This window comes from Nicotiana attenuata, chromosome 2 (genome assembly GCF_001879085.1).
Source record: "Nicotiana attenuata strain UT chromosome 2, NIATTr2, whole genome shotgun sequence".
Taxonomy (NCBI): Eukaryota; Viridiplantae; Streptophyta; class Magnoliopsida; order Solanales; family Solanaceae; genus Nicotiana; species Nicotiana attenuata.
Genome location: NC_031990.1, coordinates 71,037,555 through 71,054,566, shown reverse-complemented (window position 1 = coordinate 71,054,566; position 17,012 = coordinate 71,037,555). Strand labels below are relative to the sequence as shown.

The 17,012-nt window shown below is 36.9% G+C and overlaps 1 protein-coding gene across 1 annotated transcript; it reads left to right on the top strand.

Annotated features, from left to right (window-relative positions):
* Positions 6,742–9,795, top strand: LOC109212240 (5'-adenylylsulfate reductase 3, chloroplastic-like). Its single transcript, XM_019375870.1, has 5 exons — positions 6,742–6,961; positions 7,096–7,257; positions 7,350–7,476; positions 8,354–9,158; positions 9,335–9,795. Exons 1-5 carry the CDS (start codon positions 6,889–6,891, stop codon positions 9,563–9,565), a joined length of 1,398 nt encoding a protein of 465 aa, XP_019231415.1. The 5' UTR covers positions 6,742–6,888; the 3' UTR covers positions 9,566–9,795.

Below are 17,012 nucleotides of genomic sequence, written 5' to 3'. Positions count from 1 at the left end.
TCGCGGCCGGGTGCCATTCAGAGCGCGGTCCGCGCTGGAGATTCAGAGAGTGGAATTTTGGTCCATTCCAGCTAGCGCGGCGCACACCAAAATCAGTGCGCGTCAGCGCTGGGTAGGTTCAGAGGAGTCGTTTCCCTTCCTTCCTCGCGCGGCGCGGGACATTTGTTTGCGGTCCGCGCCGGTGCTCCAGAGTACAGTATATATAAATCGGGATTTTTCAGTCATTTTTCACTTTTTTTTCAAAACCCAAAACGATAGAAGACGATTTTCCAAACGATTCTACTTCTTTCCAAACGATTGGTAAATGATTTCTAACTTTATTTTCTTTTACTCCTTAACATTCTTTTAACCATAATTTCAACTTCAAACAAGATTTTAATGGGGGAATTTGGGGAATTTAGGTAGAAGCTAGTGGTTCCTAAATTTGGGGATTTTGGACCTCATTTGAGGTCCGATTCCAAAATAACTTATATATTTGAGTTCATGGGGAATGGGGTAGTCGGGTTTTGGTGTCGAACCTCGAGTTTTGACCACGGTTGGGCCGGGGGCATTTGGGAATTGAACAAACTTTGGGAAATTTTCATTTTCATGCTTTCAAATTGATTCAAAGTAGCATTTGTTTAAATACATACAAGTAATTTGTGATTAGATTCGAGCGGTTTGGTGGTGGATTCGAGGGTTTAAAGCTATATTAGAGGATTGAGTTGAGTTTGGAGCATTCGAGGTAAGTGTTTGATCTAATTTTGGCTTGAAGGAATAGGATTAGAGTGTCATTATTTGCTAATTGCTAAATGATCGAGTACGGTGTATAGGCATGGTGACGAGTATCTATACATCGGTGTCTAGCATGACCGTGGGTCCTTGTTTGCACATATTCCTGATATTTTTGAGGCTCTTCTATGCTAATTTATGAATTCTACATAATGTGAAGAGTTTGAGGATTGGTTATGAATGGTAAATTCTTTGGAGCGTTGGTTCGAACAATAAAAATACTATTGAGTAATAAGTGAAAGAAATGGAAAGAGATATGATTAATCCCTTGCCGGGATGGTTTTAGTATATTGATTATCTCCCTTGCCGGGATGTGAAAGTTGTTGTTGTTACTCCCTTGCCGGAATTTAGCTGTTTAATTGTGTTATCCCTTGCCGGGACATTTCTTATTATCTGCTTATTCCCTCGCCCGTTTGGTTGTGATTGTTGTTTGGGTGAGGAAGAGTGAGAATGCACGAAGGGTCATTCTGTGTCATGTTTTGATTATATTTGCACGAAGGGTCATTCCGTGCCATGTTTTGGATTATATTTGCACGAAGGGCCATTCCGTGCCATGTTTTGATTATATTTGCACGAAGGGTCATTCCGTGCCATGTTTTGATTATTTATGCACGAAGGGATATTCCGTGCTCTAATTTGACTATAATTACACGAAGGATCATTCCGTGCCATGAAATGAGAGTTATGTGAGGAAAGCACGAAGGGTGATGCCGTGCATTCTAGTTGATTGTTTTTGGTGAGACTGAGAGTAAAAGCACAAAGGTTGATGCCGTGCAACTGTTGATTCTCCTGTTTTTGTAAATTATTGTTATGGCCATGTTTCTTACTTAAGTTGATGACTTTATATTCGGTTTGTACTCCCCCATAGCATGCTTCCCTCCCTAGTTAACTGTTTAATTTCGGTACTCTTTCCTTTATTGCATATATATATATATATATATATATATATATATATATGCACAGGTTGACTTGGTAGTCCTGTCTAGCCTCGTCACTACTTCGCCGGGGTTAGGCCAGGCACTTACCAGCACATGGGGTCGGTTGTGCTGATGCTACACTTCTGTGCTTTTTGAACAGATTACGGTACCAGAGCAGCTCTTGGACCACAGCAGTAGTTGATCGGGAGCCCTCTTCAGTCCAGGGACTTACGAGGTAGCCTAGCTGGCGTCCGCAGGCCGAAGTCCCTTTCCATATTTTCCGTTTGTTTTCATTGTACCGAGACAGACATTATGTATTGTTCTATCCAGACTTGTTTGTAGCACTCTTTAGTGGTTCGTGAGACAGCGATTCCAGTCTTGGGTAGTGAAACATTAGACCTCCGCATTTTGGGTTTTCAGTTATTTATGTTTTAAAAGACTTCCGCATTTATTTAAAGGCTCGGTATTTTATTATTGTTATGTTGTTATCCGAAAATGTTTAAATGTTTGGCTTGCCTAGCTCCAACAGTAGGAGCCATCACGACTCCCGATGGTGGAAAATCCGGGTCGTGATAATTAATCGTATGATTTTGTGTTTTGTTTGCATTTTGTGTGCATTTTTAATTGATAAATCATATAAAATACAAAATTGCATTTAGAAGTTAATTTTTAGATTGATTATTAACTAGGTTTTTTTTTTTACAAATATAAGAAAGTCATAAAGAAATTTCAATTTGCTTTGTTTGATTTTAGATTGTTAATTTCTTTTAAATTGATAATTAGGCTAATTGTAGCTTAATTAGGTGTTTGAATTAATGGTGAGGGTTTATTTTTAATGTCAAAAATTTAAAAATTAAAAAGAAAAGGAGAATAAATAAAGGATTTGAAAAGGGAATGTAAATCAGTCCACCATTTTGGGCCAGTTCTTGTCGCAGCCCAAGTGTATAAACGGACCAAGCCCCACTCCAGTCTATACCCAAAATCCGGCCTGCCCCCCCTTAATTCCAAACGTCGTCGTTTGGGTCACATTAGATCCTGGCCGTCGAGGATACTAGATCCAACGGTCAGGAACTATGTTACATTTAGTATAATATGGTCGGATTCCCCTACCCCTACCCCCCTTTCCGTCTCTCAGAACCTCACCGCACACAACCCTAATTCCCGTCGCCCTCCGCCTTACGCCGCCGCAGGAAATCGCCTCACGGCGGCGGCCGGTCTCCAAACTTGCCCAAATTTACACCCTCGACTCCTCTCCCTCTCCTCTTTCTAAGCCCCCAAACCTTTGCCCTCGAATCCCAACCAAACGCCTCAAATATTTGAAACCCTAGGCGGCGCCACCACTGTGCACGGCGGCGCCGCCACCCAAACCCTACCAAACTCACACTCTACACTCCCCCCACTCTCCTTAGCCTAAAACCCTAAACCATTTTCCCCAAATCTAACCGGAACTCGTAAAATCTTAGATCTAGGGTTTTCAAAGTTCAAACTGTTTTGGAATTTCAAGAACTCGGATGATTTTTTAATTAATGTTATATGTTTTAATAAACATATAACATTAATTAAAAAATCAATTTCGAAAAGTCAATCGAAGGGAAGACCATATCAGTGAGTTTGTTCTTTTCCTTCTTCCTTGTTTTAATTTTTTCTTTTCTATGATTGATTTTGTTTTGATTTTTGGTTTCAATATTTGCATTCCGTTCTTGTAATTGTGTTACTTGTTTAGTTTAATTTTGTTTCGTTTAATCCAGTTTTAGTATTTGTTTTAGCCAAATTAGTAGGTTTTCTTAGTCACTTTTCTATTTTTGTCTTTTTCCGATTCTGATTCAGTCACTTTTGTTAATCATGTTTCAGTGATTTCTTGGTATTAGTATAATCTTGTATGAATAGGTTTTAGGTTTTAATTTCTCCAATTAATATTCGATTTCAATTGTCTGTTATTAGTGATCAGTGATTCTATAGTATTATTTAGTTTTAATTAGTTTAATATGTTTGCTTATAGCCGATAGTCCTTAATTAGGGTAAAGGAGGGTGAAGTTTAGTTTAGTGTTAGGTTAGTAATTTCAAAACAAATTCAGGGGTAATCTAGGTATTTAGAAATGGATAGGAATGCTGTAGTTTAAGCTAGAATCTTCTAGGACCTTCTAAAATAGGGCTTTAGTTATAATTTCAGAAATTTAATACAATAACTTGAGAAACAAGTCAGTAAATAAGGGACTAAACTGTTAAAATTTGAAAATAAAAGAGGGACTAAAGGTGTAAATAGCAATCTGAAGGTAGCCCTAGGATTTGCCTATAAAAAGGCATGCCTATTACCTTGTGGAACAGGGGAGGAAATCTGAAAAATCCCTAAAAATTTCTAAAAGTTTGGATCTGAAAAATTTGAATTTCAAATTCAAAAACAAAAACTGAAATAAGAGAGTTAGGAAGTTCATTTTAGGTCTTAGTTCTTCAAAAACCCTAAAACAACACAAAAACTCCAAAAACACTATTCTATTGAAGTCTCTTAGATCAATTTCGAGTTTCAGCTCCTGCATTCGAGTTTCTAGCTTAGATTAAAGATGAAAACGACTTGAAATTCCTTGTGTTTGGCTGCTGAAGTTCCAGAGTTTGTTTCTGGGTTTAATTTCAATTTTGTTTGGGTTCATTCAAGCTGTTTTGGTTGGTTTACTGGGACTGTTTGCATTAAAAACCCCTCCTGGACTGTTTGATATTATTTCTGGGGCTTACAATAGATCACAAGCTGGTGATTCACTGCTGAATTGTATTTGTTGTTCTGCTTTTGTTCGAGTTGATCCTCACCTTTGTTTTACTTCAATTCCAGGTATTCTTCAACCTCAATGACGTGTGAAGGACTAAATCTGCAAGTGTATTCGAGCTATTGAGTAAACGACAAATTACTCATATTAATTTCATGTTTAGCTTACTTGTATACACATCAATTTACATGTTAGATTATATAGTAGTAGTATTTGAAATTTAATGAACCTGGACTTCGGATGATTGTAATAACTGGACTGTTCTCCTCTTACTTCAGAAATTATATGAGTAGGATATTCAAAGGTGCTGAGTTAGTGTAGCTGACTCTAGTTCTAGCATTTTGATTAGTTGGAATTTAAGAGGAAATGTTAATTTGAATTACAGTATTAGTTTATACATTGCTTCATGTTCATCGACCTAGAACTTCTCTGTTGATCCGGTGACTTGAATATTAAAGTCATTTACTTCGTTAAGCCTAAGACTTCGATAATTTACGAGTTATAGGTGAATTTTCTTTCAGTTAAGTTGATAAGGTAGTGTATTTCAGGCCAAATAGCTATTAGTACGTGAAATCATCTCAAAAGTCTTCTCTCAATGTCTTCTTCAATTTTAATTCATGTATTGTCTAAATCAGAATTTAAGTCTTGTCATTAGCCCACCAATTGCATCATTACTGGTTCTAAAATCAGTTAGCATAGTAATACAAATTTCAACTTAATTCAAAGTAATGCCTGGACTGCCCAAGCCATAATTTCGGGCCTAATTTGGCCCAGTCACAAGCACTAGCCAGAACATCATCTGGCCCATCTCAGGTCATTTAATCCCATTAGGGTGAAGGCTGGTACATATGTGGGCCTAAAGCCCAGTTTAATTGCTTTTTGTATTGGGCTCGTTTTGAAGCCCAAAATTCTGATCGATTGGTTTAGACAAAGCTAAAATTGGCACTTCCTTCCCATAGGCCGCTTCAGGATCCAATGGTAGTAAATAAATTTGAATTATAGATTTGGGCCCTTCAAGTTAGGTAGCGAATTCAAATTAAGAGGTTTCCCCTCTTGTTTGTATTCGAACATGAACTTGAGGTCCGAATTTTATAGTAATAATTGACTAGGTATTTAGAGACATCACTTAGTAGAAAATCATAGTTTCTTTAAAACGACCTTTAAAATAAAACGAGGTGCGCCGCGCCAAATAAAATTCATAAATTGCGTGACCCTCTTTAAATGCCTATATTAAAGTACTTAGAATTCGAGACGTGCCGTTTAGCGAATTTCACGGCCTCCCGCAAAGATAATAACACGTTAGTCGCTTTAGGTGCGCTTTTTAATAATTTTACCTTCATAAATACGGGTGTGCATTTCATGCAACACAAATCCAAATCCCAAAACGTTGAATAAAATGTGTCGAGGATCCGGGTGCATTTCATGTGACGTGATCCGAAAACATATTTTAAAGGACGTTCAATTTCTTAAATTTTTTAATTAAAAGCGGTAAATAATTTCTAAAATTGCACTATAGGATAACATGTATAAAAATCAGGTTTTTAGCCATTTGTAATAGTTTAAGCGACCGTGCTAGAACCACGGGACCCGGGGGTGCCTAACACCTTCCCTCGGGTCAACAGAATTCCTTATTCAGAATTTCTGGTTCGCAGACTCCATTCGGGAAGTCGAAATTTTCCTCGATTTGGGATTCAAGATAAACCGGTGACTTGGGACACCAAAAGCCAAACCTATCCCAAGTGGCGACTCTAAATAAATAAATAATCCCATTTCGAATAATGTCACTTTAAATGGAAAAACTCCCTTATACATTATCATTCGGGGTAGGTGTGTAAAAAAGAAGGTGTGACAACGCTGACTATTTTTGAATGACCAGTCCGAAAACTGGCTAGACCGTGCTATTTTTATCCAAACAGGCTATAAGAGCACTTTTGGCCAAAAAAAAGCTTTGCCAAATAGGCTATAAGATGATTTGCTGATGAGGTATAAAATTGTGGAACCAAAGTATAATAAAAGACAAAATTGAGCAATTTCTATTGCGTAATATAAATAATTAAATATATTATCAAATTTGGAACTTTTGAAAATTATAAAATGTATTTCGTCCTCTTTCTCATCCTCCACCCCCACCCCCCTACCAGCTAGCTGCATGACGGAAGCGCTGATGGACACATCACACTGACCATAAAATAATGCCACATCAGACTTTGCATTCGAATTCCAAAATACGTCCAGGTTCAATGAACCTACAACCTCGCCCTTTTTTCTGGTCCCTTTATAATCCTCACCCACAATTCTCTCTCTGTAAATCTTGAAATACCCTGCCAAAAATCACATCAATTTCATTATAACTTAGAGAATTCTGCAACAAATTAAGCTTTCGTTGCTGAAAATTACTCTCTTCCATTTGGAAAAATCTTTGGTTTATAACATCTGTTCGAGAAATGGCTTTGGCTTTCACTTCTTCAACTGCAATTCATACCTCTCTTTCTTCATCTTCTTATGAACAACCCAAAGGTACCCATTTCTGTATCCTTACCAAGTTTCAATTTTTTACCCTTAAAATGATTATTTTGTCATCTGGGGTTCAATTATTTTTCCGTTTCTTGGACTTTTTCCTTACATTTTCTGGTTTTTTTTAATCTTTGCAGTATCCCAATTGGGCAACTTTCAGCTATTGGATCAGCCACAAATCCCTTTGAAAGCATTGAATTTTTCTCAGAGGCGTTGTTTGGTGAAGCCATTAAACGCTGAGCCTAAAAGGAATGAGTCTATTGTTCCATCAGCAGCAACAATTGCTGCTCCTCTACCTGGTATGTTGAGTTTTCATGACTTTGTGGTTGTAATTGAGTGGATTTATAAGAAACTGATCGATTTGTTTTTGTTTTTGTGGTGAATATGGCAGAGGTGGAAGAGAAAGTAGAGGCAGAGGACTATGAGAAACTGGCTAAGGAGCTTGAAAATGCTTCACCTCTTGAGATTATGGATAAGGCCCTTGAGAAATTTGGAAATGATATTGCCATTGCTTTCAGGTACATCTTGTTCCTTTCCTGTACTAGTGACGCTCTTTGTATTTGGTCCAAATGGTTGTCATATATAATGCTTAATTGTGCTTATGCTTCCAGTTAATGTGCATGCTAAGTTGAATATTAGGAATAGATGAGAACCCTATGAAAGTAAAATACAAGAAGTTTAAGATTGGAAAGGGATTATAGCAATTTGAAGGAGATAAAAATACTAGGTTATTTCTTCTCATCTATTGTGCCTTTGCGGACAAGAGTTACCCGATACTTGTGCTGGTGGGAGGTAGTAGGCAGCCGGTGAATTTAGTTGAGGTGCATGTAAGCTGGTTCAGACACGACCCTTATCAAAAAGAAAAAGAAAGAGCTAACTTCATGATTCGTGTAAATGGATAGGTTATTCGTGTAAATTGTTTTAGCTTTTGTGTGTGTTTAAAAAGCTCTATTCGGAAAATCATGGGTAAGGAATGTTCTTGAATGAAATGCATTCTTGTATACTGAATTATTGAATCTGTGTATATGAAGCTAGTGCAAAGTTTTCTTCTTTTATGTTATTTCACATGTGAATTATTTGTAGAAGTTGATCATATTCCCAACATGAAAGTTTCCAATCAATGTCATTGATATTGTATTGATTGCTTATGCCTAAAGGATCTCGTTTTGCTCTACAATTTGCTGGTTTTATCTATATTGCAGTTTGCTTTCCCTCTAAAATTTTCCTATAGAGGTCCTTTCTGCCAATTGATTTGTTGGCCATATAACAGATATGGAATTAAGTTCAGAATCGTGATATATGAGCAGTTTTACTTAAATACCAGAATCTTATCTGATATTTATTTTATGGTGATTTCCAGTAAGGTGCATCTCATAACATTACATTTTCTTGCAGTGGTGCTGAAGATGTCGCTTTGATAGAGTATGCTCATTTAACTGGTCGACCATTTAGAGTGTTCAGCCTTGATACCGGGAGGTTGAATCCAGAGACCTACCAACTCTTTGATGCTGTCGAGAAGCACTATGGTATTCGCATTGAATACATGTTTCCTGATGCTGTAGAAGTTCAGGCCTTAGTGAGGAGCAAAGGTCTTTTCTCATTCTATGAAGATGGCCACCAAGAATGCTGCCGTGTTAGGAAAGTTAGGCCCCTGAGGAGAGCCCTCAAAGGCTTGCGTGCCTGGATCACGGGGCAACGAAAAGATCAGTCCCCTGGAACTCGATCTGAAATTCCTGCTGTCCAAGTAGACCCCATTTTTGAGGGGTTGGATGGTGGAATTGGAAGCTTAGTGAAGTGGAACCCGGTGGCTAATGTGGACGGCAAGGATGTATGGAACTTCTTACGTGTGATGAATGTACCTGTCAACTCTTTGCATTCAAAAGGTTATGTGTCCATTGGATGCGAACCTTGCACAAGGCCAGTCCTACCCGGACAACACGAGAGAGAAGGAAGGTGGTGGTGGGAGGATGCCAAGGCCAAGGAATGTGGATTGCACAAAGGAAACATCAAAGACGAAAGTGTAAATGGTAATGGTAACAGTGCTGTGCAAGCAAATGGTAGTGCCAATGTTGCTGATATTTTTGACACTAAGGACATTGTTACCTTGAGTAGACCTGGGATTGAGAACCTATTGAAATTGGAAGACCGGAGAGAGCCTTGGCTTGTTGTTCTTTATGCTCCGTGGTGCCGGTTCTGCCAGGTAATTTATCATCTAATTTTATCGTGCATACCTGCTAACTCCCACTAGCATAGTTTCTGCACAACTTTGTTGACTAAGGTTTAGGCAGACGGGTAGAAATCACTAACATTTTAATTTTTCTTTTCAAGAATGCTTTGTGGAATTAGCTTGATGATGTTTCTTTTCATTTTCTGCAGGCAATGGAAGGATCATATGTGGAATTGGCAGAGAAGTTGGGGGGTTGTGGTGTGAAGGTTGGGAAGTTCAGGGCAGATGGTGAGCAGAAAACATTTGCACAACAAGAGTTGCAGCTTGGCAGCTTCCCCACAATATTATTCTTTCCTAAGCACTCTTCACAGCCTATTAAGTACCCATCAGAAAAGAGAGATGTAGATTCCTTGATGGCTTTTGTGAATGCTCTTAGGTGAAGGCAAAATGGTGCTTCACATTCTTTACACAGAGTAGTAAAATAGAAGAGGGACTTGAGTTGTGGAATATAGTGCTTGTATATTTATGGTATATGGTCCCTCAGTTTTTATTTCAATATTTTAGATATTTTTTCTATGTTTCCTCAGTCAAAGAGTCGATTTCTCAGGCCTCTATTTTGTGGATCTTTCTTGTTCTTGTTGCTTAGTCAATATACAAGTCTTTCTCCTCATCTCTCTCTCTCTCTATATATATATATTTCTTTTATGATAAAATGACTGAAGAAATTCAACTTTTTCTCCACGTTAATCTGGTTGGCTCACTTGATTCATTGCACTGAAAATGTGACAAAACCAATTAGATTAAGCATGTCACTTGCACACTGCGTGGTGCTTCGATTAGCCATCTAAAAAATCTTAACACGGAGCGCTTCCTCTTTAATGAAATTAGTCACAGGTTGAAAAACACATGATAGCAATGGAAAGACTAAAAATTTGATATTAATATTTCAAGTATTGCTATTTGGAGGTCTGTTGACAGTAAATCAAGAACCGAAACCAGGATGTGGAGAAAGATTGTTATAAGCAGTAGTAAATCCAGGATGTGAATAACGGCCAAAAATGGGACATAAGGAACATTGGTTAAGGAAACAACGAAACATAATAAAAGTTCCACATTGCCTGTCGCAATCTGCATCTGTCTCGCATGGAAAGCAACACTGTTTTTGGGCTTCAGCCTTCCTCAACATACCTGTCAAAATCAATGTAAACGTTACATGAAAATTTTGACGGGTTAATGATATAAAGAAGAAGAAAGAATTAAACCTAAATAGTAAATGTATAATATGTGTATAACTATGTATAATCATTTCATAATTTAAATATAGCGACTAGAAAACATAAATAATGAAACTGACCGACTATTTATATGATTAATTTGTTAGGATCATAACGGATTTAAGTCAGTGGGACTAAACAAGTAATCTAGATCTAATCGGTTATCAATTCGTGTAGACTTACGGAAATGTCCTTGTTTTAAGCAACTGTTCAGATTTTTTCTTATTTTAAAAAGTTGTGAGAATAGAGCCCTTCAAAAATTATTTCTTCCGGACAACATTAGACTTGTGTATAATGTTTGTTCATATATGTTTTAGTTTGCTCACAAAATATTACATTGTAGTCTAAAATTTGCAATAACTTACAAAATTTTAAACCGTGGTCTTTAAAGTTTTCTGATAAAAAATACAACTTATTCAAGGATCTTTAGACCGTGATCTAAAAGGTTTAACTTTTGCAAAGGCTTCACTTCTCTACAAAATTCCTACGAGGCATACCTTATTTGGTCGACGCTATTTAACACCCAGTTTTTCTCAAAAAGTTTAACTGGTACCCAATTTGAGTATAACTTTAGATAACAATGCTTGTTCTCCACTTTTTCTTCTTCTTCTTCCTGTTTGCTCGATGTTAGTGAACTACAATTCTATGACTAATTAATTGTAATGTATATCCCTGTAGATTTCTATTTATTTTTGGACTAATCTCAAATTGCAAAGGAACAAATTAAATTGAGGTATCATGAATGAAGAAATAAGTCAAACTTCAGACAAAAATATTTGAAGTTACTTCAGTCAAGCCAAAATTCAGAAAAAATATCTGAAGTTTGCTTCTGTTAAGTCAAACTTTAGACCTAACTTTTCTCAAGCCAAAACTTAGGACATTTATTTTATGGAGTGAAACTTTGGTATAAGGCTAAGTTCATACCCATTTTATGTTTGAAGTTTGTAACTTGAGATAGTGGATTTGGAAGTTTGTAACTTGAGATAGTGGATTTTTCCAACTTCAGACCAGTTCGTCTAAAGTAGGTCTTAAAATAGGTAAGCTTACAAATTTTTTTACCCTATAGGTATGACTTCAATGTCAACCCCAAAATCGATTAATTATATTTGCATTTTCCCTTTCTACTTTAAAGAGATGCTGATTATTTTTCAAGCAGACCATTCGGAAATTATAACAAAAAGTTTATAGGATGAAGACTTACCAATCACCACGATAATGAGAAGAAAAGGAAACAATTTTGAAGCCATAACTCCCACACTTTCTATTTTAAGGTAGAATAGATAGTGATCCGAATGAGTCTATTTTGTTTATGGGTGTACCATATTTATAAGATTGATCCATGCCAAACTTAACAAAAAATATTAATTGATCCATGCCAAACTTAACAAACAATATTAATAGATCTCTCATGCACTGGATTACTTTGTGATTGTTTCATATATTACATATTAGTAATAGCTATGGTTGGTTATTAATACCATTATCACCATCTAATATATATTAGGTGTGAACACCTCTAATTTTTGACCATATCTGAAAGTTTTACCACTTTTTAGTATTTAGATATATTTACGTTTAATTTTGGCATTTGGAACTTTTGTTTTACTTTTTAGTAATGTTTAGTTGATAAATTGAAAACCACAAAAATTTTTATAATTTTCAGAGTAGAAGCTTTTGTTTTTATTTTTGTAGAAAAAAAAAGAAAAGTTTCCAAAAATATATTTTTATTTTAGTTTAGTGTATTTACTAAGAGTCTTTTAACAAACAAATATTGAGTATGTACTGTGTAGTAATTTTATGTTTATTATTATCAAGTAAAGAAAATCAACAAAAAAGAAAAGAGCCAATGAATATTCGCTACTTGGCAAAGATTCTCCATCATCACTTTGTAACAAAATTTATCCTCTCCTCACATGCACTCACGTGATCACAGAGGCGGAGTCAGGATTTGAAATTTATGGGTTCGGATTTTTAACCAGTTTAAGCTATTGGGTTTTAAATTACTAATTTGTATATATTCAATTGATTTTTCAAGACAAACACAGGGTTTGAACCAAAGCTATTGGTTCGATCGAACACGCAACCGCAAGGCTAGCATTGCCCCTGATCACACACCTACACATTCACATTTTATTCCCTCACAAGAATTCCCCAATGGATTCCCCGTCCTTATCCCCTAGCCAAAGCCAGCTCACGCCTTTACTCCTCACCCTCTGTACAAACAGTGTACGAATATTGTTGAGTTTTGTTAGTAATATCAAAAGAGGTGTGAATGGAAAATAGTGAGAAAAGAAATGGAGAAAAATGAAATTTTGAATTAGTTTATTTTACTAATGCACTTTGTCCTTCATTGGAAGAAGGAAATAAAATTTTTGTGCTTATATAGAGAAGCACATCTTCTAGCTCTCAAAGAGTTACGAAGAAGTGGTGCCTTGCGCCGTCGTCGTCGCTCGGCTCGGATTCGGATTCGGTCAATTAATTAAATGATAATTTTTTTGGACCAAATTTATTTTCCTTTCCATTATTTAATATTTTCTTTTCTAATATTTTTTCGCCGAAAAAATATTGCGGAATCAATTTTCCAACGGTTGAGTTCGCGACCAAAATTTCCGTTCAACAGAATTTTAAATAAATCTGCTGAAGAGACACCATATTTACGAACAGGCACCTATGCACCTGTTGAGACTCAACTTCTATGGGTATAAATAGAGAGGCTTAGCCTCATTTACCACCACCGAAAAATCTGAAATCTCTCCCGTCAAACTTTTGCATTCTGCATTGTTTTTCCAAAAACAAAACGTAAGCATTTTGTGTGATTTGCTCCGCCATTTGAGTTCGCCGAAATTCTTTGATTTGAAGTGCTGCTATCACAGAATAGTTATTCCGTTCTATCCTGGGAGGAATTAATCCGCAACCTTGGGCATTGTGAGGGGATTAAATTCCTTAAGGAAATACAAGAAATTTGTGGGCTCGAAATTTTTCTGCTTTGATTTTTTAAACTAACGTTTATTGATTTACTGATTTTGAATACAGATTTCTAACAAATATTCCACAAGGGTCCTCTTCAACATTGGGTTTACAGTCTTCTTCTTCATCTAACATCGACTCACCCATAGCCTTGAAAACACAGCCGTTCTCCATCTTTACATCCATAGAAAACTTCACTCTCCTTCCCCGAAACTCCATGAAAACCAGTCACAAACTTCAGCCTTAAACACTACAAAATGCGACAAAGTTCAGCCCCAAAAACGAGCAGCTGTTTAACCCCAAAACAACCCCAAATCAGCTGCAAAATCCAGCCCCAAAGAGCAGCGAAATTGCTGAAGAAAGCAGTCAAAAGCTGACCTAAAGCATCCCCAAAATCACTCCAAAACCCAGCTGAAAAAACCAGCCAAATTTCAGTCCCAAACCGCAGCAAAAGCAGGCCAAAAACGCAGCTGAAAACAGCCGCAAATCAGCTGCCGATAACCACCAAAAACAGCCCAGAAAAGCCATGAAAATCGGCCCAAAACCCAGCTGAAACACCTCCGAAAAATCAGCTCAAGACTCAGCTATGAAACAGCCCAAAACGACCCCCAAAAACGACCCGAAACAGCCCCCAAAAAACGATCCAAAACCGGCTGAAAAACAGTTGCAAAACAGGCCTAAAACCAGCCTTTTGCCATCTGCTAAACCCCGAAAAAAGGAGGTGTGATATTAAGCATGATTAACGCCTATTGCCTATTCGTCATACTTATGGATAGTTATTAATTTACTTCACCATTATCATCTCTCACTTTTTGTAGTATCAAGTATCAACCTAAATAGTTGTTCACTCAATTGTTTAAATAAAAATAATTGTATATGTAGACAATAAATTTTTGTCGAGAAAATAAAATCAAGACCGAAAATATCGCAACAATCGTAGTATTTTATTTCAAATAATATGAGTGTACAATCTCTATGAATCCTCTGATTCTTCTTTTCAATGGTAAATAAATTCAAGGGCCTTTGAGCTTGATCTTGAATATGTAACTGTTGCCACGAACGATGATCTTGTTCTTGAGCTTTAGCTTGATTGCTTGAACTTGACCTTGATTTGTTCTTCGTTCTTGAGCTTTAGCTTGATTGCTTGAACTTGACCTTGATTTGTTCTTCGTTCTTGAGCTTGAACTTGATTGCTTGAGCTTGAAACTTGTAGAGAAATTTGCGGCGTTTGATCCACGAGCTCTCTCTTGCTTCTTGTTATAACTTCTGGTGTCTTTTTTGAGTTATGAAGACCCCTATTTATAGTTGTGGAAGGGAGGAGTTGTGATAAGAACAAACTCTTTCCGACCAATCAAATTGAAGTGTGACATGGCCGCATTTGATTGGCCAGAACATGTCACTTGCACACGTGGCACTATTTCATTGGCCTTTTAGTGTGACTTGGCATGCCTTGTCATTTTGACACGTGGCGTGGTCCTATTGGCTCTTCCGTTTGACTTGGCGCGCCATGTCATTTGACACGTGGCACCAAACTGGGCCTCTAGGAAGATGTCATCTTGGGCTTAATGAAGTGTGCTCATCACTTTAGCCCAATTAAATGGGCTAGCCCAATGGATTAAGATTTATTTATTCAATCCAAATGGTGAAAATCCCGTCTGAAATCCCACTTAACAGGCTGCAATTATCGCAATTGCGATCAGGGGTTCACAAATATATATTTGACTTATATAATTAATTTAATTATATTAGCCCATAGTATTTATTTGGACAAATGTCTTGAATTTAAAATATAATCCTAATTATTTATTGGATTTGAATCCGATAAATTTTACATGCTTACAAATGCCCCCTACTTCAAGAATTGTCGGAATATAAACTTTAGAGACTAGACTTGAAGTACAATTTTTTTTTTTTTTGGGACAAACTTCCTTCGAATAATAGCTTAAGAGCCATTAATTCTTTATACGACTCAATTATCTCATAGCACATAGACTTGTAACCACCCGGTTCACTGAGCATTGCTTCCTAAATAGTTTTTAACTAATGAATAAACTATTTTAAATCCGAAAGCTGCTTTTGTTCTTTAAAGTGACGTCCATCTCTTTGCATTTAAAATTCTCTCACTCGTAACATAGTGTATTTAATTTCAAACTTCCAAATGTTTGGTTAATGCTGGATTATTGCTTTTGTCTACTTTAGTCATATACTTGGACAAGGAAAAGCTCAAGCCTCCGCCACCTTAACATGCCCAAGTCCATTTCAAAAACTGATTCTCTGTCGTTCCCACATCGAAATAATTCTATTGATAGCCGCCTTTGGATATCTATATAAACCCCATACTGCTATGTTTGTTGAGCATTGAATTAAAGCATTTGAAGGCTACCTTGTCTCCATATTTTCACGGCTAGGAAGCAAGCTCAAGGTAATTTTCTTCTTTTATGCGTTTTTTTTTAAGTCAAGCGAGAAAGATATATTCTTGTTCAACAAGATGATCCACGCATGAAGAAGACAATCTTGGGGTGTGAGGGGATGAGTACTCATCCTTGCTCGACTATCGAAGAGATTACTCTCAATGTGGCCTGACTATCGGAGAGATTACTCTCAATGTGGCTCGACTATCGGCGAGGCCAACTTAAGGTGCAAAGGGACTTATATGTCCACCTTAAGATTGGAAAGTTATAGCTCCTTTTAAGGGCAAACCCGCGAAGAGGCCAACTTAAGGTGCAAAGGGACTCATATGTCCACCTTAAGATTGGAAAGTTATAAAGCTTCAACTCGAAGACGACATCGACTTGAACACTTGGAAAACTTTGAAGATTTGGCGGACTTTGCAGACTTCAACTCGAAGATTCGGAGGGCTTAAACAATTCAACTTTTAAGACCGATGAATTTGAAGACTGAAACTTGAAGACCGACGAACTTGAAGACTTTAACTTTGAGACTTAGAGGGCCTAAATATTTCAACTTGAAGATTGGCGAATTTGAAGACTTCAACTTGAAGACCGACGGACTTGAAGACTTCAACTTTGAGACTTGGAAGGCCTAAATATTTCGACTTGAAGATCATCTCATTTGAAGACTTCAACTTGAAGACCGACGGACTTGAAGACTTCAACTTTGAATACACTTGAAGACTTCAACTTGGGGACTTTGATGGCTTAAATATTTCAGCTTCTCTTTTGCTTTACATTGTTTGACTTTTATCTTAGTCGCATAATTTTCAGCTTTACGTGCTTGTAACAAATGATTCATATCTTGTCGTTGGAGAGTCCAAATAATGAACCGTTTGATGACTTCAATATCTAAAAGATATCCAATACTCAGAATAAAAAACCTTCAGAATCGCGCCGGATAATATTTTGAAACCAACTTTCGATTTCACCATGTTGAAAATTTCAGATTTGCGCAGTCTCACCAAAAAAATTCATATCTCAGTGTAAAAATATCGAAATTGCAAACCGTTTGATTTCTTGAAAACTAGACTTCAAAATTTAGAATATCTCCAAAATTCTCAATCAAACAACTTCAGAATCGTCCCAGATAATATTTTGAAATTAACTTTATATTGCACCACGCTATCAATTCCAGATAGGGGTGTTCATGGTTCGGTTTGGATCTGTTTTTCCCTAAAAAGAAATCAAACCAA

Excerpts from the sequence above, each read along its gene's own strand:
- LOC109212240 (XM_019375870.1), top strand. The coding sequence starts at position 6,889 with ATGGCTTTGGCTTTCACTTCTTCAACTGCAATTCATACCTCTCTTTCT. Across the intron at positions 6,962-7,095 it reads TTCTTATGAACAACCCAAAG|TATCCCAATTGGGCAACTTT; the intron begins GTACCCATTTCT and ends TAATCTTTGCAG. Across the intron at positions 7,477-8,353 it reads GATATTGCCATTGCTTTCAG|TGGTGCTGAAGATGTCGCTT; the intron begins GTACATCTTGTT and ends ATTTTCTTGCAG.